This window comes from Camponotus vicinus, unplaced genomic scaffold, assembly GCF_025532165.1.
Source record: "Camponotus vicinus isolate PSW18456_S1 unplaced genomic scaffold, iyCamVici1.0 SCAF_3, whole genome shotgun sequence".
Taxonomy (NCBI): domain Eukaryota; kingdom Metazoa; phylum Arthropoda; class Insecta; order Hymenoptera; family Formicidae; genus Camponotus; species Camponotus vicinus.
The window spans coordinates 11,639,709-11,665,897 of NW_028141967.1; the positions used below are offsets into that span (position 1 = coordinate 11,639,709).

The window sequence follows — 26,189 nt, forward strand, 5'->3', positions numbered from 1 at the left end:
GACTGCTGAATACGAATTTAAACTCAAAATTCAAAATGGCTCACCCAATGTGTATATGATAATAACACAGGCCTGCGAAATTTTAGTTTTTAGATTTTGTTAGTTACAAAAAGCAGAGTAGGTGAATCTGATAGATTTTTTAACAATGCCCAAACAGCACACGGACGTCTTTTGAATCTCTTAAGGATGTCCTGCACGGATATAGGAGATATCCTAAGGATATCTGTTTGTAATCCTCTTACATTCTGAGGATGTCCTGAGGAATAGTAAATGAACGCCTCACATAAAGCCTAGATATATCCTCAGGAGATTCTATTTCAAAGTCCTAAAGATATTTGCAGGATGTTCATAGGAAATCTTATAACTCTTGAAACGTCTACAATACATCTTAAATTGGTCTAGAATATATCGTTGGGGTGCTTTATATGCTATTTTTAGAATTAATTTAGGTTATATCCAGTATATTTTTTCGCATATTTTATATCGTGTTGCTTGATTTGGCAGTTTATATGCCGAATATATGTTTGTATATGCAACGTATATATAATTTTTAAAATTTCTTCTTAAATAATCTTGAAAACATATGCTGGATATAATCTAAATTAATCCTTCAAATAGCATATATATATAGTACACCGAAAAAATTGTATTCTCAACTTGAGAATATGCCACTTATCTTTAGAATATATTCTACTAAAATAGGCGCAAAGAGGATCCTCTTAAATTAAGAGGAAAATCTGCAATTAACAATTACATATTTTTTTTAAAAACAACTATGTTTTTTCTTTACACCAATTGATTCCTCTCATTATTTTATACATAAAAGTATTAAGATAAGATAATCGAAAAATGAATATTTTACTAGATATTTTATGGTTTATGTAAAATTAAGAAATTATTTCAAGCCTCATAACTCGAAAAGTACTTAATGAAGAAATACTTTACTATAGTATTTTGGAAAGCTCGCGAGATAAGCTACAAGAATAAGTAATAAAAAATAGGGGGTTCCATTTAAAAAATTGAAGGTGACCTTCATGTGACCTTCAAACAACTTTTCAAGGTCAAATCAATGACACCATCTTATGGCCCCCTTCAAGCCATACAACTTTTGTCTGAAGCATTTTTTCTAATTCTAAGTAATCGAGATATTTGACTGCAAAAAATAAAATGGGACACCCTGTATATACACTTAGTTTCAAAAAAAGCGGTACACTTGAAATTTGGAAAAAAATTACCAAATTTCAAATGACGATAACGTTGTAAATAATAAAGATAGAAAGGTCTATAAAAAATGAAAATAAAGCTTGAAATCTCTACTTTAAAACTAGATTCTCCGAAATGTTGCGAGATAACATTTTTAAAAATGACGGATGACGAAACGAGAACATGCAAAATTGAAAAATAATTGTTTGAGTTTGCCACGACGTGGCGAGAATCAAATGTCGCAGGTCAATGGGGTCAAAAGCATATGATAGTACAGAGATTCCTCTTTAAAATGCTTTTTCGTTCATCTCGATACGATGATTTTTTACCGAGTTATACGCATTTGAAGAAAAAAGCGGCTTTTTACTCCATCGCATGAATGAGGTAATACGCGCACGAGGAGGTCATACCTACTATTAACACACACACACACACACACACACACACACACACACACACACACACACACACACACACACACACACACACACACACACACCACAAGGAGGGTTTGGAGCCTTAAAATACTGTGGAGTTGACGAACCACGGAATCCTTATCCTTGTGGTATACAAACACACACTCACACACACACACACACACATTTGGAGTAAAAAGCCGCTTTTTTCTTCAAATGCGTATAACTCGGTAAAAAATCATCGTATCGAGATGAACGAAAAAGCATTTTAAAGAGGAATCTCTGTACTATCATATGCTTTTGACCCCATTGACCTGCGACATTTGATTCTCGTCACGTGTCATGGCAAACTCAAACAATTATTTTTCAATTTTGCATGTTCTCGTTTCGTCATCCGTCATTTTTAAAAATGTTATCTCGCAACATTTCGGAGAACCTACTTTTAAAGTAGAGATTTCAAGCTTTATTTTCATTTTTTATAGACCTTTCTATCTTTATTATTTACAAAGTTATCGTCATTTGAAATTTGGTGATTTTTTTCCAAATTTCAAGAGTACCGCTTTTTTTTGGAACTGAGTGTATATTGTATAATAAAATTTTTATTTTATTCAAGATATGTAAACGATGGGGCGGAGGAGGGGGATGCACGCCAAGTTTTCATATCTTACTTCGACCTGAAGGTCGTTTATGCGATTTAGAATTTGTGTAAAACTTTTTTATACATCATATAAAAAATGCTTTAGGAATTTAAGTAATCTTACCTAATTTAGTATCCATTACGAATTAATATCATATAATTTATTATACTTGGCTAATAGTATTGATCTCATATCGGTTTTTAAATATTTTATTTTTATCACTCTTTTAGATTTTTTTATTTTATTAAAGATTTTTTTTATGTACTTGGCGTATTTTTTTACCTTTATAAGGTTGTTTCTAGAGGTATATCACCACCTTTTTGTCAAAATTTATATTATTTTTGCAAAAAATATATATGCATTTGTTAAAATCTTAAGTGCGTAAGTCGCGTATTTTTACTTCATTTTCTAGATATTAGAGTTCACTCCCAAGAAGTGGTTTTTGAATATTGTTATAATACGATAAATTAGTCTCCTTAGAAGTCCTATCTAATGGCACAGATGTTATATTTTTGTGATACCCTGTTTTTGAGATAGATTAGATTTTACCCCCAAGAGGTTTTTGAAAATTATTATGCGATAAATTAATCTCTCACACGTACACACACACACATTTACACATATCACACGTATGCACACACATGTATATAAATAGTTTTGTCTCTTAAAGCATTTTTGTACACCAAAGCGAATAATCATATATGCGCGGTGTGAACGCAGCTTGAGGGACAAAATCGCTTTGAATGTGTGCGTGCGAAGATACGTTCATGAGTCTGAATCTTATGATGGAGAAAAATGAAAAATGTCACAATTCTGACATGCGATTATCATTTCTCGGGATTGACTGCACCGATTACGGCTTTAGTTTCTGAAATATTTTAATCGAAAGTTTATTTGACGTAAAATTCCGGATAAGCTACTTGGTAGCGCTGCGTGGAGAACAGTGACTCTCAATGCTCGGATCCAGTTTTTTATGTACTTGGCACTTTGGTGTCGCGACGCTACCGCGTCGCTTGATATGATGCCATTGATAGAAATATTTCAAAAAATTAAGTTCTTCCATAATAAATTCATGAATTTGACCGAAATAACCATTTTTAGACTACAAATTATTCAAAAACTGAATGTGTTGAGTGGGAAAATTCTGTCATTCATTTTTAATTTGTCAAAAAATCTATTCGATTCACCTATTCTGTATTTTTCTAACTGACCCTCGCAAACCTGTGTAATTTTTGTTTTTAGATAGATGAAAACATGTGAAAACATATAAACACATATAAAAACATATATAAACATATAAAATAAAAAACTTGATATAAATAGAATTTTGCTTCATATTTAAAATAACATATTGTAAAATATTGTGTCTAAACATAATCATATATAACTTACAAAATATTATATTTTCGATACAAAATTATTTTAAACTTTTATTTATACGAACTATTTTTTTCATTTTAGATGTTTTATATATATTCTATATATATTCTATACATTCTGTATATATACAGGGCGATCCCGAAAAACCTTCCGTCTGTAAAATGACGTATTCCTGACACCATTCTAAGACAATTTTTCCTTTGGCAAAATTTCGTCCGAAGCTTAGTTTTTGAATTATTAAAGGAAGTAGTTAACGTATGACGGGTCGAATACAAGAGGCAGGCAAGGGTGGTGCGATTAACCGTCAGACGCGGGTGCTTACGCGGGGCGCCTGCTGCGATCAGCTGGTCGCTATACACATACAGACACACATGCGAACACATACATTCTCTCTCTGTCTGTCTGTCTGTCTGTCTGTCTGTTTGTCTGTCTCTTTCTCTCTCTCTCTCCCCCCCTCTCTCGCTCATTCGCTCACTCACCTGTATTTTTTTTTTTTTTTTTTTTTTACGAGAGAGGGGAAAATGCATTTTATGCATACCCACCGGTCGATCCAATGAGTTATGTGGAACTCGAGTACCAAGTCGAATTACCAACTCGGTACTCCCTACCTACTAAAAACCCCTCTTTTTTCACGAATTTCCTTTGACACACTGTCCCTCTGACTTCCCGAGATCTGTTTTCACATAACGTCAAAAAATAGTTATTATTACCTTGTTCGATGACTTTTGATGTATTGCTGTAATTGCTTGAAGGAGAAATGAATTTTCCGATAGATCGTACGTTCTCAAATTTAACATAGATATCACGTTGCAAAAGACAAGAAATCCACACTAAATTATTAACTGAAAGTTTTTCTTCTTTCATGAACTGTATTCTTTTATAAACTTTAACGTAATCACATTTATTTACTCTCGATGAGACGAGAAATTTACTAATGACTCTATCACTAATCACTATTAATCACTGTCGAATAATAACTGTTGGCGATTAAAAATCACTCGATGAAAGAAACACGCGCGGACACGTTACTACACGACGCGACAATGCGACGATAATTACTCGGCGACTGCAAGCAATTTTTTGTCATGGTAGGTTGCGGTAGGTTAAGGTACTACTGGCGCTATCGAACGCGATCATGTGTTCGATTGAAGAATGCGGTAAACATAATAAACATTTAACATATTAATATTATTATTATCATGAATGTGTGTGATATCCATACATCGTATGATATCTATTTAAAAATTAATTAGATTAAATAAGTGTTTTTAAAATATTTATTACTTTTACTATTATCATATAAAATATTAATATTAAATATTTATTTAAGATAATAATAAAAGTAATAAATATTTTAAAAACACTTATTTAATCTAATTAATTTTTAAATAGATATCATACGATGTATGGATATCACACACATTCATGATAATAATAATATTAATATGTTAAATGTTTATTATGTTTACCGCATTTTTCAATCGAACACATGATCGCGTTCGATAGCGCCAGTAGTACCTTAACCTACCGCAACCTACCATGACAAAAAACTGCTTGCAGTCGCCGAGTAATTATCGTCGCATTGTCGCGTCGTCGCGTCGTGTAGTTACGTGTCCGCGCGTGTTTCTTTCATCGAGTGATTTTTAATCGCCAATAGTTATTATTTGACAGTGATTAATAGTGATTAGTGATAGAGTCATTAGTAAATTTCTCGTCTCATCGAGTGAGTAAATAAATGTGATTACGTTAAAGTTTATAAAAGAATACAGTTCATGAAAGAAGAAAAACTTTCAGTTAATAATTTAGTGTGGATTTCTTGTCTTTTGCAACGTGATATCTACGTTAAATTTGAGAACGTACGATCTATCGGAAAATTAATTTCTCCTTCAAGTAATTACAGCAATACATCAAAAGTCATCGAACAAGGTAATAATAACTATTTTTTGACGTTATGTGAAAACAGATCTCGGGAAGTCAGAGGGACCGTGTGTCAAAGGAAATTCGTGAAAAGAGAGGGGTTTTTAGTGGGTAAGGAGTACCGAGTTGGTAATTCGACTTGGTACTCGAGTCCCACATAACTCACTGGATCGACCGGTGGGTATGCATAAAATGCATTTTCCCCTCTCTCATAAAAAAAAAAAATTACAGGTGAGTGAGCGAATGAGAGAGAGGGGGGGGGAGAGAGAGAGAGAGAGAGAGAGAGAGAGAGAGAGAGAGAGAGACAGACAGACAGACAGACAGACAGACAGACAGACAGACACACAGACAGACACACAGACAGACACACAGACAGACAGACAGACACACAGACAGACACACAGACAGACAGACACACAGACAGACAGACAGACAGAGAGAGAATGTATGTGTTCGCATGTGTGTCTGTATGTGTATAGCGACCAGCTGATCGCAGCAGGCGCCCCGCGTAAGCACCCGCGTCTGACGGTGAATCACGCCACCCTTGCCTGCCTCTTGTATTCGACCCGTCATACGTTAACTACTTCCTTTAATAATTCAAAAACTAAGCTTCGGACGAAATTTTGCCAAAGGAAAAATTGTCTTAGAATGGTGTCAGGAATACGTCATTTTACAGCCGGAAGGTTTTTCGGGATCGCCCTGTATATTTATATATTCTATATATTTTGTGTGTATATTCTAAATATATCCTATATATTTTATATACTCTATAAAATTCTATATATTCGTATAATAGTATAAATATAAACACAATTTAGAATTGTGTACTTTTATTAAAAAATTTTAAGAATCCATTACAGTTATATATATTTATTTGTGAAAAATATATAAAAATGCATACATAAAAAATAAAAATATATACATATATATATAAGGGTCGGACTCAAATAGCTTTGGAGATATAGGCTGAAAAAGGGTAAAAATAATAAATACAAAAATAACTTTGGTAAATGTTTACTTTAGGTTTACTTTACACAGCTCGAAAAATTGTTATTTTCACATATGTTGTAGAGGATACATTCCTAATACACCGTTTAAATTTTGCGACGGTCTCTTTTCGTTTCTGAGATATGCACTTTTGAAGTTTCATACTTTTGTCATCTTTTCGTTATATCCTATTTATGTGTTTATATTTTTTGTTTACATTTGCTCATCACGGTTTCATATTATATTTTACTTATGTGTTTATATTTTTTTGTTTACGTTTGCTCGTTGTTTCTTCCATGTCGCTAAGCTATAGAATTATTGTTTAGTTTTGCTAGAAATCTTGAAGCCAGCGTAACATTTAATAAGTGTTTGTATACAACTTTCTTCGTTTTGCAAACCACACGCGTGGATACTGTATGTTCCGCCCCCCCCTACGGGAGCGCTCCACTTTCGGAAGGTATAATCTAACCCAACCCGTCTCTGAATTGTAGAATATATCTGGCTTCGCATAGAAAGTTGCAAACTTATATAAACTCATGAACCATATGAAATGTCATATAACAATGTATTTCCTACACTTCAGACACAGGTTAGGTTATATCTTCCGAAAGTGGAGTCCCCCCGTAGGGGGGGGGACGGAACACACGGTGTCCACGCATGTACTTTGCAAGACAAAACAAAATTTACATTTATTATTTTTATCTCTTTTCAGCCTATATCTCCAAACATATTTGAGTCCGACCCTTACATATATATACGAAATTGCTCGGGAAGATCTCCCCTATAACATATTTAAATATAAAGCAAATTGGAGAAGGGGCCCCTTTTATGCATAAATACCCACCGAAGCAATGACTAAAAGTAAAATAAGTAGATTAGATAATATGTGAATAATTTCAATATTTGCGCCCGCGGAACGATATATATCGAATGCGCGCGACACAACTGAACGGCACTCACGGACCGCGTTAAATAACAAGACACTTTTGGGAGTAATGAAGAACTTTAATAGAACACAGAATAATAGCACAAATAACGGATTATAACAGGAATTGAACTCAATAACGATTCGCAAACGTAACCGCGTCCGGATAGCTTGACAGCTATCTTTCGACTCCAGCTGACCGTCGTTATTGATAAACAATCTCTTGACAACGCGCGCGAAGATAATCTTCCTCCGTCGATGTATGTACTTCCCGCCGACAGAATATAACGAGTGACGAATACATCCGCAGGGACGGGACGTGGGGACGCAACAATATTTACAAGAGTAGCGGTCATAAATTTAAGATGACGAATTTTAATTTCGGTTATACGCTTATTGTATAAGTAGTCTTTTTCCATTTAGTTTGTTTTGTTTTGAAATCATACAGATGCATGTTGGATTTTCTTAATCTCAAATCTTCGGCTACCAAATGTAAACGAAACACAATCTTTCCAGAATTTCTGTTTTTCTGACTTTTATGAATAGCGGACATTAGTTTAAGATGATCTGTCTAACAAGTAACATTTAACAAATTCGCTTGGTATTTTGGTATACAAATACTAAAGTTAGTGTGTAGTGTATTTTTTGTTGATTTAAGTTCATTTAGCGAGCATATAAGTATGGGTAAATCACGGAATTTACTACTTAACGAAAGGGAACAAGTCGTAAGACTTCGAAAGCAAAAGAAAACATTTGCTGAAATATGAAGTATTGTTAATAGGTCAGAAATTGCTTGTAATCATGCATAGTATAAATTTTTAAAGACTGGCTTTTGTTCTGATCGACTAAAAAATGGTAGATCACGAAAAACAACTCAGAAAATGGATCGTCGCATCCATCGTTTGTGCGAGAAAGATGGTTTTCGTTCTGCAACTGATATTGCAGCTGAAATAAATGCAATTAATGATATACAAATTAGTGCTAGAACAGTTAGAAGACGATTGGAACATTTTCAATTAAGAGCCCGAAGACCACGTAAGAAACCAACAATGTGTATTAAAAATCGAAAAGAATGAAACATTGTGGCTTTAAATTTTCTTTAAACGTCACACATATCGTATTCCATCAGAAGAAACACGATTGAACTTTGACTCGCCCGAAAATAATTTGCCAATCTTGACTTGTCCAATGTGTATGAGTATTAGCAAATGCAAGTCTCATTTTTCGATTTTTAGTACTCATTGTTGATTTCTTACATGATCTTTGGGTTCTTAATTGAAAATGTTCCAACCGTCTTCTAACTGTTCTAGCACTAATTTGTATATCATTAATTGCATTTATTTCAGCTGCAATATCAGTTGCAAAACGAAAACGATCTTTCTCGCACAAACGATGGATGCGACGATCCATTTTCTGAGTTGTTTTTCGTGGTCTACCACTTTTTAATCGATCAGAACAAAAGCCAGTCTTTAAAAATTTATACTATGCATGATTACAAGCAATTTATGACCTATTAACAATACTTCATATTTCAGCAAATGTTTTCTTTTGCTTTCGAAGTCTTACGACTTGTTCCCTTTCGTTAAGTAGTAAATTCCGTGATTTACCCATACTTATATGCTCGCTAAATGAACTTAAAACAACAAAAAATACACTACACCCTAACTTTAGTATTTGTATACCAAAATACCAAGAGAATTTGTTAAATGTTACTTGTTAGACAGATCATCTTAAACTAATGTCCGCTATTCATAAAAGTCAGAAAAACAGAAATTCTGGAAAGACTGTGTTTCGTTTACATTTGGTAGCCGAAGATTTGAGATTAAGAAAATCCAACATGCATCTGTATGATTTCAATTACATAATTGCAAATTACATATTTTTTCTTAAAAACAACTGTGTTTTCTTTACACCAATTGATTACTCTCATTATTTTGTACATAAAAGTATTAAGGTAAGATAATCAAAAAATGAATATTTTACTAAATATTTTATGGTTTATGTAAAATTAAGAAATGATTTCAAGCCTCATAACTCGGAGAGTACTTGAGGGAAAAATATTTTCTTATAGTGTTTTGGAAAGCCCTCGAAATAAGCTACAAGAATATGCAAAAGCATATAGGGTGTCCCATTTAAGAAGTTGGAGGTGACCTTCACGTGACCTTCAGGTGACTCTTCAAGGTCAAACTAATGGCACCATCTTATGTCCCCCTCGAAATTATACAACTTTTGTCTGAAACATTTTTCTCTAAATTGTTTCGTTTCCAAGATATAAATTTGTAACATTTTACGTGGGCCACCCTGTATATATATATATATATATATATATATATATATATATATATATATATACAGCGTATTTGATAAACATTGAGCCAATTTTCCTGAGCAGGTAGAGCACTGAATAGTAAACTGAACCGAAAAGTCTTTTACCATTTTGCAATTTTACCATTTTGCAATTTTTGTAATAATTATTGCAATATTAATTAAAAAAAGATTGACGTATTAGCGCGCGTCTCGCACGGCTAGACTATGGGGTGTATGCTCTAATCTAGGCCAATGACGAGTGTCACATGGCAATGAAAAGTTTGGCCGCGCGATGAGAGTTGAGATATGCGTGAGGAGCGAGCGGGCAGACGCGACGCGTAACGTTGAGGTCTTGTATCGATCGATAATTGTCTTATTGTTGTAATAAAATTATTTCAATTAATTTAATTAATAAAAATAAATTAATAAATAAAAATAATAAATTATAAAATTATTCAATAAAATTATTTCATTAAGAAAATGTAGCGGCATTATAATTTTTTCATCACCTTGCGGTAGATAGCATGGCGCGTTTTTTTTTTAAGTTGTTTCCTCCAATAGAGCTAATCCACTCTCAATTTTTAATGTAAGAGCTGTTCGAAATGTCCCCCTCGTTCTTGGACGCACAATTCTGCCCCCGAATAATATTGTTCGTTGCACGATTTGCCATTTCCGGCGTGACAGTATTGAAGGCCGTTAAAATTGCATCGCGTACTTCATTTTCTTTACCATCACGCCGGTGTTTAATTAAGCTTTTAATGTAGCCCTATAAAAAATGTAACGATGCACCTCCGTTGTACGCCCTTAATGCACCGTTACTAATGCCGGCCGAACAGCAGTCGGAAGTTGCCGCCCGGAAAACACCCGCCGGGCAGGGACAGGGGCAGGGGCGTGTTGCGCCACATTTTTAAAAAGCGAGCGTTAAACATTTATAACGACCGAAGTCGTCGGCAAGCCGCGCCGACGACAGTCGAAGGTCCCCGAAGCGTTCCGAGTGAAACCCCCGCGCCCGGCTCCGCCCGGCTCCGCTGAGTGGAATCCGTTTCCGCACCGTTATACCATCGCTCGGTGAGGGCATCTTGTTTTTATACCAACGCGGGACTAATTATCCGAAGTACAAAAAGCTCTCGGCCTGTTAATCGAGATCATTTTCCAATTCCGCTCACAGCAGTGAAGCAGAGAAGCATTTGAAAACCTACCGTTTCTAGAGAACAGCCATAAAGCTACGGACGGAGAGTGGAGAGCACTCCGCCTTAGCTGAGACTTCTCTCAGTTCCGAGCCTACGGCTTAGATCCACTACCGAATAATTATCCGCCTGGAAGGAATTGGAGCGAGCTCCGATTCCATTGAGATATCTCGATCGCGGCAAAGATCCTACCGCCTAAACGCCGATTGCATAATCTATCGAGGTAGAGAGGAGAGCTATCTCCGACGAGCCGCTCTCGTCGGCACGGCGTCATCTTGCGGCGCCTATCCATCGCGTTAATTAAGAACGTTCGATTCGAGAAATCGAAGAATTTAAATAGACACAGCGTCTAACACCGGGCCGCCAGACACAATACGCGATAAAAACCACCGCACACGCCGCGTACGTCACGCAGTCATTGACCGCGCACGATTGTAAATAGAGCGAACATGTGACGTGTTTCTTATAGCAATAAGCGCTTTTAAAAGCATACCTACTTTCGCGACGCTTTCGTTAGCGTCCTCACAAAACTAACACGCGTTTTCGTTTAGACTCAATGCCTCCTACACTCGGAGCATTTCCGTTGCGTGACGCGATTACGTATCGCGACCGACGTGAGAACACACGTTCACAAGTGACACAAATATACCTATTATACAACCACACGCACACCGCGCGTTTATACGTATTTACAACACGAGCATCTGTACATTCAGCAGCACAACAAGCATTCGCACATTTATACTCATACACGCGTTTATTCACGCATTCACTCACACTTGTACACACACATATCGACCACAATAAAACACGCTTTTAATTTTTGGATAAACACACTTGCGTAATTAATTATTGGTCTTGCTCTCAAATGAATCCTAATCCCAGCTGCGACTATCCGCTGATAAGTTCGCGGAAATCGTGACAAAAATAGTCAAGGACATTAAAGTCTAGCCGACTATACCGACCAGGTGATAAGGCCCTTTCGATTTATCCATCTTTCCGTAAAACCCGCTTTTAAAATCTGGCATACTTAACGGGACAAATGTGCACGAGCTCCGTCTTGTTGGTAAATCAGTTTTGCCGTATACGGAGAGGGATGTCCGCGAGGAGCAGAGGTAACTGATTTTCGAAGAAATCTGCATATGTTCCCCCATTAAGACGCGGCGGCAAAAAGTATGGACCAATCTGAAAACCATGAAAACATTTAAAAAAAACCGGGAGAAAAATTTTTTAACGTACATGTGCCTACTCACTACTTTGTTAGCGATTATTCCCGCATTTGTTATCTTGCGATTTGAAAGGCGCATAGCACATGAATTTTCTCCTTGCCATATTAAAAAGTTACGGGACTTAAATATGCCGTTTATAAAAGTAGCTTTATCAATTTATAAAATTCGGTCAAGAAATAATAAATTCGTTGATACTGTTACGTCCGGTGGACTCCACGATTCTTTTCTTTCTTCGAAATGATATCGTGCAAGAAAGAAACTAAGGATCGGCTTGCATTTGGAATGCAAGCGATTTTTCTTAAAAATAATGATAACGCGTAGAAGAACGCAACCTAACCCGCGTATATCACCATTAAAACTTAACAAATCTAATACGGAGAATGGTCAGTTGAGATAGCGCTAACGGAACACTAAATAAATTCTTGAATTATGAGACGCGAAATTATTATAAGAGATTCCAACAGCCCCGTATTTATTGGTATAGCTTACTCTCGAAACCGCTCTATCTCAGGCATTTCCAAAACAAAGATCTGCTGGCCCTCGGGAAGATTGACAAAATCTAAACATAAGACAAACCTCTTGAAATTGATAGTGCACGTGCGCTCGTTCGACAGACCACCCTCAAGCGTTCTCCGAATCGCCAAATCATCAAGCGATAAGATAATCAGCTCACTTCCACTCTACTGGATGGAGCTAAGTCTCGAGCCAAAGGGCTTAACCAATTAAAATCTTAAGACACCCCTCTCCTCCTAAAAATCAGGCTCCTTGACCTTAAGAAGGGAGTAATAGAAATTATTTCATTCGGCTAAAAAAGATTCCCACTATCCAGAAGGGAGGAGGAGCAAAAACTTTAAAACTCGCGAGCTGAAGTCGCGGATACACAGTTCACTATACAAAAATTTTAAGGCAGTTCATAGTCTTCCGACAATTCATAGTTTTTCTCAACAGTACGACAATACACAGTCTTTCCAATCAATTCGCCCATATTAAACGAAATGTCCGATAGTTCAGCATCACGAAATTTTCGTGAATCATTTGGCTAAACACGAAGTGTGAGTGAAGTGCCAGTCTGCATCGACTAAGCCACCTGTTCTCCACTTGCGGGACCTGCCTACTCTGGAACCAAGGGATTCAAGCTGCGTTCTATTCGATTTAGTTTCTACCTCAACGCTCGCTATAAGTAGTAAATCCGCTTTAATTTTATTTTCTCTCCCCTCCCCCCCATTTGTTAACTGATTGTCATTGGGAATGATCCTTGACCAATTAATTTCTAATCACTACTTTAATCGATAGATAAATTAAAGAAATTATCAACATCCATTTTCTGGAAAATAAATTTCAATAATTTAATAATCGTTTAATTACTCCTTGTCTCTTTCCCATTCCTAATCATCTTCCTCATTCTTCCTCGTTTGCTTAGAATCTTCGCAAGGTGGTTCGCGAACGATTCCCCGTTCGCCTCGAATCTCCGCAAGGTGATTCGTGAACGATTGCTAATCCGGGTTGAATCTCTGAGAACCGATTCCTTTTTGAGTTCTCCTAAATTTGAAATTTTTCTTTGAAAGCATTTGCAAGCTATGTTATTTCCTTTTATTTCTCTTCTATTTATTACTTAACTATCTCTTCACTTATAAAATCAATTTAAACTTAGGAGTAAAACACAAATCTTTCGGAACAGATTATTATTTTGCCTAAAGCTTAAGCATCTTTTCCCAATGACAACGGTAATAGAATTAACATCAAGCCTGTAACCTATCCCTCATTCAGCGTTAAATTATTATTAGTGTCGGGCCACGGTAAATGGCGGACAGCGTTGCGGCGCCGGAATCGGCGGAACCAGGCGCTTAAAGGGGAAGCGACTAAGAAACCCACACCCTTTACCGAGAATCAAAACTCAAATAACTGCCCTTCGACGTCAAATAATACTGATAATAATAACAACTCGCAAAATCACGACTCACAAGCCACACTTTTCCCTCCTAGCTATTCTCCTATCTCCTCCCCAAGGAATTCTCCTTCCTCCCCCTGTATACCTGCTACGGGCCCTCGAGCTCCTACCCCGACTCCCCCGGAACCATCTCCTCCCCCTGCTTCTCCATCTATCCTTGCTTTTGAACCCTCTCCTTTGCTATCCCCTGCACCCTCGCTACAATCTCCCTCTCCTTCCCCCATACCCGTTATCACCCTCGATTCGGACTCTCCTTCCCCTTCCAACCCCTCAGATTCTTCCGAATTCGGCGAGGCTCTCGAAGATTTCGCGAGGGACCTACCCGATCTCGAGGAAGAATTGCACGACCCCGACTTCCCTGTCAATCCCCCGGAACATTCTAGCCAAAACGGAACTCCTGAACCTCCCCATCCCAACCCTTTAAACTATTTCCTGTCTTAGTTCCACCTCCTCGATTTCCCCATTCCCAAAGGAGCTTTTTGCGTGAGTCCCGGTCCGATGGACCACGAAGAATTGCTGCATTATCTAACCACCGCCCCTTCCAATTCTATAGTTCCGTGGTACCTCCCCGGTTCCCGGCTTCCACTAGGAGTTCTTATCCAAGCCCTGTGGAAAAAATTCCCTCCGTCCACCATCCAATTTGAAAATCCTTGACCTGTTGTCCTCTCCCCTTTTGCTTTATAATATACATGTTTAGATAGCAAAATTTAAAATAACAAGAAATAAATTTGTAAAATCCAGCCAGGATTAATTTATTAAGGTTAGAGCTCTTCCCTCTATTTATTCTGGCTGATGACCCCCGAACTTATGTAACACTCGCGAAATTCCCCCACACACACATACACACACACAATACAACACACAAAAAAAATTTAATTATATTTTTGCATTTTTTAAAAATTTATATAACTGTAAATATGTTTCATATCTCACGCAATTTATTGAATAAATTATAATTTATGGTAAAATTTTTATTTTCTTTTTACCCGCTCTTATTCCCTGAATCCCGAAATCGCACAGGGTCCCGTCCCGAGTAAAAGAGATTCGATTTTCTTACCGAAAAAGGACCGACGAGCGTAACGGCCTAGGACACTCACAGAGTTAAAGGGACCATTCCGGTCACTGACCTGTGCCAGGCCTTTGACAGTGCGCTCGATCTGTACACACGTCCGCAAAGTGTGTTAGCGGGTAAGTAGGTTGCGTCCTTCCAGATGGCCCGACCTTTCAAGGGTCTGGACGTAACAATACTGTGCAAAAAATTCTGCGCCTATTTTTCCAATCGTTAATACATATATGTAAAAATATCGCAAGTATCGAATGAAAATGATTAAAATAACTTCACAAAGAAAAATGCGTTCTTCTTGATCTCTCGCGAGAAAGTTGTTATTGCACTCGTTGAAAATGATATGACTGATATTGTTTCATCATAATACGAAGCTTTTTTTGCAGATTATAATTTAAAAAATTTTATGCAATTTTAAGCCAATTTTTACATTAACATCTTATTACTTTTATTTGGTTTCTATTTATCGAAGGTTATTGAATAACAAAAGCATGCTACATTTTTTTTACATTTATTATTTACAATAATCGGAAGAGCTGTTCGTGCAATTTGTGTTCTTATTAATTACATAATGAGGTTTACGACGCAAGAATATACAGAGATGATTATTTGTTAGGGGATGGCTGGAAGAAATTCCTGTGAAGCAGCACGTATTTATGCGGAGCAATTTCCCGGGCAAGATCGATATCCGACGAAAGATACGATTGCGAAATGTGTGCAACGTGCAAGAGATACAGAATCTCTTCTGTCGTGGGGACGTCATACTTGTGGTACATCACCGCACCTTAATGTCAACGATGAAGAGAGAATCTTGAGGGTTTTCAAAAATAAAAACCAAGAAATAGTGTACGTTGTGCGACTCGTACGCTCGGTTACTCGCAATATGCGGTGCATTGTACTTTGCGTCGAAATTCATTGCATCCGTATCATTTTCAACAAGTGCCAGCTTCTCGCGAGAGATAAAGAAGAACGTATTTATTTTTGTGAAGGTATTTTAATCATTTTTATTCGATATTTGCGATGTTTTTACATACAGTGTTCCAAAAGTTCCGGGACGGCCAAATATTTCGAAAATAAAGCATTTTAGAGAAAAATGTTTTGTACAAAAGTTGTAGGACTCAAAATAAGGCACTTGATGGTGACCTTGACTTTGACCTAGGGGTCAAATTTAGAGGTCATTTCAAGGTCAACTTGAAATTTTTAAACGGAATCCCCTATTACATATTTTTGTAGCTTATCTCAAAAGCTTTCCAAAACACTATAATAAAGTATTTTTTTATTAAGTACTTTGCGAGTTATAAGGCTTGAAAGTTATAGTACCGCCAACATTAGTATTATCCGATACGCACCACAGGGAGGTTACTGGTCGGATTTTACACATCGTGTACACGCGTGCGCGCGCTTGTGTGTTGCTTCTGTGTGTGTGTGTTATAGCAGAAGTAAGGACTCCGCAGTTTGTCACTCCTGCAGTATTTAATGACTCCAAACCCTCTTTGCTGTGTGTGTGTGTGTGTTTTTAGGGAAAAGAGGAAATACATGTGTTGGAACGGAAATAAGTTTATCATTCATGCGACAAAACTTGGAAGCATTCATGAATTAAGAAATCGCATATTAGACGTTGTAACATCAATAACACTGAAAAATCTGCAAAATATTCTCCATAATTTTTATGAACGTTTGGCACATTGTCAAACCGTTGATGGCCATCAATTTGAACATCTGATACATTAAAAAAATACTAACACGATAGAGAAAGAGTTGTTAAATACTGCATGAATGATGAAGGGTCTTTATTTCCGTTCCAACATGTATTTCTTCCTTTCTCTAAACACACACACACACACACATACACACAGCAAAGAGGGTTTGGAGTCATTAAATACTGCAGGAGTGACGAACTGCGGGGCCCTTATCTCTGCTATAACATACACATACATACACACACGGAAGCAACACACAAGCGCGCGCACGCGTGTACACAATGCGCAAAATCAGACCAGTAATCTCCCCGTGATGCGCATCGGATAATACTAATGCTGGCGGTATTGTAACTTTCAAGCCTTATAACTCGCAAAGTACTTAATGAAAAAATACTTTATTATAGTGTTTTGGAAAACTCTTGAGATAAGCTACAAGAATATGTAATAGGGGGTTCCGTTTAAAAATTTCAAGTTGATCTTGAAATGACCTCTAAATTCGACCCCTAGGTCAAAGTCAAAATCACCATCAAGTGCCTTATTTTGAACCTTACAACTTTTATAGGAAACATTTTTCTCTAAAATGCTTTATTTTCGAAATATTTGGCCGTTCCGGAACTTTTGGGACACTCTGATATGTATTAACGATTGGAAAAATGCGCGCAGGATTCCTTCCACAGTGTTGGCGGAATTTATTATTCCTTGACCGAATTTTATTTACTAATGAAGCTACATTCACTCCAAACGGTGTATTCAATTCCCGCAATTTTTTAAGGGCAAGAAGAAAATCCACATGCCATCCGCCGGGCGCCAGGGTGTCTTTCAATACCGTTAGGCGATAAATGTATGAACGGGAATAATCGCCAACAGAGTGATGAGTAGGCATGTGCGTTAAAGAATTTTTCTCCCGCGGTTTTTTTTCATCGGTGGTTTTCAGATTGGCTCATACTTTCTGCCACCGCGTCTTAATGAGGAAACATATGCAGATTTATTCGAGAATTAATTACCTCTGCCCCTCGCGGACGTCCTTCTCCACATGCGGGCAGAACTGATTTACCAAAAAGACTCTGCACATTTTTCCCGTCAAGTACGACAAATTTTAAATGCACGTTTTCCAGAAAGATGGATAGGACGGGGAAGCCGTATCACTTAGTCGGCACGGTCATTAGACCTTAATGTCCTTGATTATTTTTTATGGGGCTACATTAAAAGTTTAATTGAACCGACGTGATGAAATCTTAGCGGCCTTCAATACTATCACGCCCGAAATGGCATCGTGCAACGAAAAATATTGTTCGAAGGACAGAACTGTGCGTCCAAGAGCGAGGGAGACATTTCGAACAGCTCTTACATTAAAAATTGACAGTGGATTAGTTCTATTGGAGGAAACCACTTAAAAAAAACGCGCCATGCTATCTACCGCAAAGTGGTGAGGAAATTATAGCGTCGCTACATTTTCTTAATGAAATAATTTTATTGAATAATTTTATAATTTATTATTTTTATTTATTAATTTATTATTTTTATTAAATAATTTAATTGAAATAATTTTATTACGACGGCGAGAGAATTATCGATCGATACGAGGCCTCAACGTCACGCGTCGCGTCTGCCTGCTCGCTCCTCGCGCATATCTCGATTCTCGTCGTGCGCTAAATTTTTCGTTGCCGTGCAACATTGGCACGCCTACAGCGTACATCCCATAGTCCAGCCGTACGAGACGCGCGCTAGTACGCCAATTTTTTAAATTAATATTGCAATAATTATTACAAAAATTGCAAAATGGTAGATGACTTTTACCAGTAGTTTCTGTACTCTATCTGATTACAAAAGTTGGCTCAATGTTTATTTATCAGACACCCTGTGTATATATATATACAGGGTGATTCAAAATAACCCCTGTGTCCCTGAAATGACATATTCTTGAATCAATTCTAAGACGATTTTTCCTTCGGCAAAATTTCGTCCGAAGCTTAGTTTTTGAATTATTAAAGGAAGTAGTTAACGTATGACGGGTCGAATACAAGAGGCAGGCAAGGGTGGCGCGATTCACCGTCAGACGCGGGAGCTTACGCGGGGCGCCTGCTGCGATCAGCTGATCGCTATACACAGACACACATGCGAACACATACATTCTCTCTCTGTCTGTCTGTCTGTCTGTCTGTCTGTCTGTCTGTCTCTCTCTCTCTCTCTCTCTCTCTCTCTCTCTCTCTCTATCTCTCTCACTCTCTCTCTCATTCGCTCACTCACCTGTAAATTTTTTTTTTTTTTTTTTACGAGAGAGGGGAAAATGCATTTTATGCATACCCACCGGTCGATCCAGTGAGTTATGTGGGACTCGAGTACCAAGTCGAATTACCAACTCGGTACTCCCTACCCACTAAAAACCCCTCTCTTTTCACGAATTTCCTTTAACACACTGTCCCTCTGACTTCCCGAGATCTGTTTTCACATAACGTCAAAAAATAGTTATTATTACCTTGTTCGATGACTTTTGATGTATTGCTGTAATTGCTTGAAGGAGAAATGAATTTTCCGATAGATCGTACGTTCTCAAATTTAACGTAGATATCACGTTGCAAAAGACAAGAAATCCACACTAAATTATTAACTGAAAGTTTTTCTTCTTTCATGAACTGTATTCTTTTATTAAACTTTAACGTAATCACATTTATTTACTCACTCGATGAGACGAGAAATTTACTAATGACTCTATCACTAATCACTATTAATCACTGTCGAATAATAATTGTTGGCGATTAAAAATCATTCGATGAAAGAAACACGCGCGGACACGTTATTACACGACGCGACGACGCGACTACGCGACAATGCGACGATAATTACGACTCGGCGACTGCAAGCAGTTTTTTGTCATGGTAGGTTGCGGTAGGTTAAGGTACTACTGGCGCTATCGAACGCGATCATGTGTTCGATTGAAGAATGCGGTAAACATAATAAACATTTAACATATTAATATTATTATTATCATGAATGTGTGTGATATCCATACATCGTATGATATCTATTTAAAAATTAATTAGATTAAATAAGTGTTTTTAAAATATTTATTACATTTACTATTATCATATAAAATATTAATATTAAATATTTATTTAACTATTTTATCTATTTATTTATCTATTGCACCTATTTATTTTTAACTATTTATTATCAATGATCGAAAATCGGTCATTGATAATAAATAGTTAAAAATAAATAGATGAAATAGATAAATGAAAACATATTAATTAATCGCGTTTTATTCTCTCTCTCTTTTTCTTGTGTTTTTAATTGCAAAATAAGATACTCCATACGTTAAAAAATTGGTCGCTCTGAAAAGAGCGGATTGTTTTTGATCGCCTTAAAAAGGGCGGATTAATTTTGAACATTTATAATAAATGTTCGAAGTGGCCCCCATCCATTCTAACGCAAGCTCTCATGCGTTTCAATAAATTTTGTTGAATATTTTCCATTACGTCTTCTTCTATGGACCATATGGAATATCGCAATCTTGTTTCTAAATCTTCTACATCTTCAGGGAGCGTTTTGTAGATCGTTTCTTTGCAGTATCCCCAAAGAAAAAAATCCAATGGATTTAAATCCGGGGATCTTGCAGGCCAACGTATCGGACCATATCGGCCCATCCAACGTCCAGGAAACTTGTTGTTTAGAAAATTTGTCACAATCCTGGCATTGTGTGGACCAGCACCGTCTTGTTGAAATATAATTTCTTCTCTTTCCAATAGCGGCACTTCTTCTAGGAAATCTGGTAAATTATTCTCCAATAATTCCAGATATGCTCCGCTGGTTAAAATATCCGGGAGGATAACAGGGCCCAGTATTTCTGTTCCCATAATTCCAGTCCAGACATTGAGCTTCCAACGAGTCTGAAAATTTCTGACTCGTGTAGCTCTGGGATTTTCTTCGCTCCACAAATGCATGTTATGTGGATTAAATATTCCTTCTCGTGTAAATAGCGATTCATCGCTAAATATTATACGAGAAGGGAATCTAGGATCTCTATCCACGCTCCTGAGAAAATTTTCGCAGAATGTTCTTCTCAGAGGATAATCTTCTGGTCTTAAATGTTGCACGCGGGTATAATGATAAGCGTGCAACTTTTCTTCTCGTAATATCCTCTGTACCGTTGAATATGAGAGATTGTGCTCTCGAGCAATAGTCCGAATACTTGTCTCAGGCTCTTGCTCGACAGCACGAATCACTTCTTCGGTATTCCGCAAATTTCTTGCGGTTCGGTTTCTTCCAACGTTGTGTTTATTCGGGAGAACATTGCCCGTTTCGAATAATCTTTGGGCTGCTCCGAGTATAACATCAGGCATTGGATGTCTCGCCCGATTTGGGTATAATTCGGCGTATCGTCTTGCAGCAACGTAATGCTGCCCGTCGGATGCACCGAGTGACATTATCATGTCGTAATATTCTTCAATCGTATAGCTTGCCATGTTCTCTTAACTCTTCTTCTAATAATCGAGCGATTATTGATTTCAATATCGATCGTCTCTCCGTATTTATACGATCCTCGCGGGGGTCCATGCCCCCTCCGCGCCTCCCGCGACGAATCCGCGACCCGCGACACGCGACACGCGACCCGCGACACGCGGGTCGCGGATTCGTCGCGGGAGGCGCGGAGGGGGCATGGACCCCCGCGAGGATCGTATAAATACGGAGAGACGATCGATATTGAAATCAATAATCGCTCGATTATTAGAAGAAGAGTTAAGAGAACATGGCAAGCTATACGATTGAAGAATATTACGACATGATAATGTCACTCGGTGCATCCGACGGGCAGCATTACGTTGCTGCAAGACGATACGCCGAATTATACCCAAATCGGGCGAGACATCCAATGCCTGATGTTATACTCGGAGCAGCCCAAAGATTATTCGAAACGGGCAATGTTCTCCCGAATAAACACAACGTTGGAAGAAACCGAACCGCAAGAAATTTGCGGAATACCGAAGAAGTGATTCGTGCTGTCGAGCAAGAGCCTGAGACAAGTATTCGGACTATTGCTCGAGAGCACAATCTCTCATATTCAACGGTACAGAGGATATTACGAGAAGAAAAGTTGCACGCTTATCATTATACCCGCGTGCAACATTTAAGACCAGAAGATTATCCTCTGAGAAGAACATTCTGCGAAAATTTTCTCAGGAGCGTGGATAGAGATCCTAGATTCCCTTCTCGTATAATATTTAGCGATGAATCGCTATTTACACGAGAAGGAATATTTAATCCACATAACATGCATTTGTGGAGCGAAGAAAATCCCAGAGCTACACGAGTCAGAAATTTTCAGACTCGTTGGAAGCTCAATGTCTGGACTGGAATTATGGGAACAGAAATACTGGGCCCTGTTATCCTCCCGGATATTTTAACCAGCGGAGCATATCTGGAATTATTGGAGAATAATTTACCAGATTTCCTAGAAGAAGTGCCGCTATTGGAAAGAGAAGAAATTATATTTCAACAAGACGGTGCTGGTCCACACAATGCCAGGATTGTGACAAATTTTCTAAACAACAAGTTTCCTGGACGTTGGATGGGCCGATATGGTCCGATACGTTGGCCTGCAAGATCCCCGGATTTAAATCCATTGGATTTTTTTCTTTGGGGATACTGCAAAGAAACGATCTACAAAACGCTCCCTGAAGATGTAGAAGATTTAGAAACAAGATTGCGATATTCCATATGGTCCATAGAAGAAGACGTAATGGAAAATATTCAACAAAATTTATTGAAACGCATGAGAGCTTGCGTTAGAATGGATGGGGGCCACTTCGAACATTTATTATAAATGTTCAAAATTAATCCGCCCTTTTTAAGGCGATCAAAAACAATCCGCTCTTTTCAGAGCGACCAATTTTTTAACGTATGGAGTATCTTATTTTGCAATTAAAAACACAAGAAAAAGAGAGAGAGAATAAAACGCGATTAATTAATATGTTTTCATTTATCTATTTCATCTATTTATTTTTAACTATTTATTATCAATGACCGATTTTCGATCATTGATAATAAATAGTTAAAAATAAATAGGTGCAATAGATAAATAAATAGATAAAATAGTTAAATAAATATTTAATATTAATATTTTATATGATAATAGTAAATGTAATAAATATTTTAAAAACACTTATTTAATCTAATTAATTTTTAAATAGATATCATACGATGTATGGATATCACACACATTCATGATAATAATAATATTAATATGTTAAATGTTTATTATGTTTACCGCATTCTTCAATCGAACACATGATCGCGTTCGATAGCGCCAGTAGTACCTTAACCTACCGCAACCTACCATGACAAAAAACTGCTTGCAGTCGCCGAGTCGTAATTATCGTCGCATTGTCGCGTAGTCGCGTCGTCGCGTCGTGTAATAACGTGTCCGCGCGTGTTTCTTTCATCGAATGATTTTTAATCGCCAACAATTATTATTCGACAGTGATTAATAGTGATTAGTGATAGAGTCATTAGTAAATTTCTCGTCTCATCGAGTGAGTAAATAAATGTGATTACGTTAAAGTTTAATAAAAGAATACAGTTCATGAAAGAAGAAAAACTTTCAGTTAATAATTTAGTGTGGATTTCTTGTCTTTTGCAACGTGATATCTACGTTAAATTTGAGAACGTACGATCTATCGGAAAATTCATTTCTCCTTCAAGCAATTACAGCAATACATCAAAAGTCATCGAACAAGGTAATAATAACTATTTTTTGACGTTATGTGAAAACAGATCTCGGGAAGTCAGAGGGACAGTGTGTTAAAGGAAATTCGTGAAAAGAGAGGGGTTTTTAGTGGGTAGGGAGTACCGAGTTGGTAATTCGACTTGGTACTCGAGTCCCACATAACTCACTGGATCGACCGGTGGGTATGCATAAAATGCATTTTCCCCTCTCTCGTAAAAAAAAAAAAAAAAAATTTACAGGTGAGTGAGCGAATGAGAGAGAGAGTGAGAGAGATAGAGAGAGAGAGAGAGAGAGAGAGAGAGAGACAGACAGACAGACAGACAGACAGACAGACAGACAGACAGAGAGAGAATGTATGTGTTCGCATGTGTGTCTGTGTATAGCGATCAGCTGATCGCAGCAGGCGCCCCGCGTAAGCTCCCGCGTCTGACGGTGAATCGCGCCACCCTTGCCTGCCTCTTGTATTCGACCCGTCATACGTTAACTACTTCCTTTAATAATTCAAAAACTAAGCTTCGGACGAAATTTTGCCGAAGGAAAAATCGTCTTAGAATTGATTCAAGAATATGTCATTTCAGGGACACAGGGGTTATTTTGAATCACCCTGTATATATATATATATATATATATATATACAGGGAGTCATGGAAATTTGAGCCCATACGAAGTAAGGAGGTAGATTGGCTCAAATTAAGAAGGAAGGACTTGTACTGTTTTGTGATATTCGCAATAATTAACGAAAAATTAAATAAAGAATATCGGCCAATCTGCGTGAGTAGAAGCGTGCGGCGACGAGAGTCGTCCCACTGTAATCCTATACCACAGTATATACAGTAGCGCAACTCTCCCGATTTTGTGTAGCATAAAATGGAATGCGCATGCGCGAAGTCAGCGAGTATACTAGTACTGCCATCTGTACTTTCCTCTCATTCTCTCCTTTGGTTTTCGTTCTCTTTCTAACACATTATAATATGTAATATAAATTAAATTCAATAAAACTTGAATATATGTACATAAAGAAATTGTGAAAAATATAGTACAAAATATATAATGCAAATATATATAAAAAATAGTACATATGACATGATGTGAATATTAATTAACCATTTTATATGTCATATATAACTGATAGCAGAAAAGATATATACTCATAATACTCACATATAATTTATAATATATTTACATATTAATACTTATATATATAATTTTTAATATATTTATATATTAATTGTACATACGTATATTCTATATATATATTCAAAAACTTAAAATTAAAAAAAAAACATTTAGATTAAGACTACAATCACTTAAATTTTATTATATAAAATATATATATTTATGAGCAAAATGAATAAAAAAACAAGAAATATATATTTGTTAATAATATATATTTATTTATAAACAGTTGTATTTCGTTAAAAATATTTATTTCACAAACAGACATAATCTTGAAATTAAACTTTTTCTCTCTCAAATCAATCATCTGACCATACCTCAGCTACTCGATCCACCTCAGCATGAATCAGAAAGAGAAAATGAGAGAGTAGAAGAATAGAAACAAGAAAGTGTTTTACATTCAATTAAAATACAAATGTGAAATACGTTATAACATATATGTCATATAAACGTTTGATGTTTACATCATATAAACATCAAACGTTTATATGACATATATGTTATAACGTATTTCACACATTTGTATTTTAATTGAATGTAAAACACTTTCTTGTTTCTCTTCTTCTACTCTCTCATTCTCTCTTTCTGATTCATGCTGAGGTGGACCGAGTAGCTGAGGTATGGTCAGATGATTTGAGAGAGAAAAGGTTTAGTTTCAAGATTATGTCTGTTTGTGAAATAAATATTTTTAACGAAATACAACTGTTTATAAATAAATATATATTATTAACAAATATATATTTCTTGTTTTTTTATTCATTTTGCTCATAAATATATATATTTTATATAATAAAATTTAAGTGATTGTAGTCTCAATCTAAATGTTTTTTTTTTAATTTTAAGTTTTTGAATATATATATAAAATATACGTATGTACAATTAATATATAAATATATTAAAAATTATATATATAAGTATTAATATGTAAATATATTATAAATTATATATGAGTATTATGAGTATATATCTTTTCTGCTATCAGTTATATATGACATATAAAATGGTTAATTAATATTCACATCATGTCATATATACTATTTTTTATATATATTTGCATTATATATTTTGTATTATATTTTTTACAATTTCTTTATGTACATATATTCAAGTTTTATTGAATTTAATTTATATTACATATTATAATGTGTTAGAAAGAGAACGAAAACCAAAGGAGAGAATGAGAGGAAAGTACAGATGGCAGTACTAGTATACTCGCTGACTTCGCGCATGCGCATTTCATTTTATGCTACACAAACTTCAAAGGTGCCGACAGGGAGTTGCGCTACTGTATATACTGTGCCTATACTAGGCGCGCGGCGAAGCGATGGGCGGATCGCTCTCTGAGACATGATGGTGGCGTGCGATATATCGCAATACCGCGCCGAAAAA

General features: G+C 36.6%; 1 protein-coding gene across 13 annotated transcripts in view; it reads right to left on the reverse strand.

Annotated features, from left to right (window-relative positions):
* Ttll5 (Tubulin tyrosine ligase-like 5) overlaps nt 1-26,189 on the reverse strand; it is a 354,482-nt gene that overhangs the window by 8,010 nt on the left and 320,283 nt on the right. Inside the window, exon 14 of one of the 13 annotated variants that reach the window (XR_014437810.1) lies at nt 11,458-12,145. The exons of 9 other annotated variants lie outside the window; for them this stretch is intronic. Coding sequence is in view for 2 of the 4 variants with exons in the window: in XM_083094288.1 (XP_082950414.1) it covers nt 12,032-12,145 (114 nt within the window). In the remaining 2 variants the exon portion in view is untranslated. Of the gene's footprint in view, nt 1-11,453; nt 12,146-26,189 lie in introns of all 13 variants that reach the window. 3 more of the 13 variants (XR_014437811.1, XM_083094288.1, XM_083094287.1) reach the window with 3 other exon arrangements.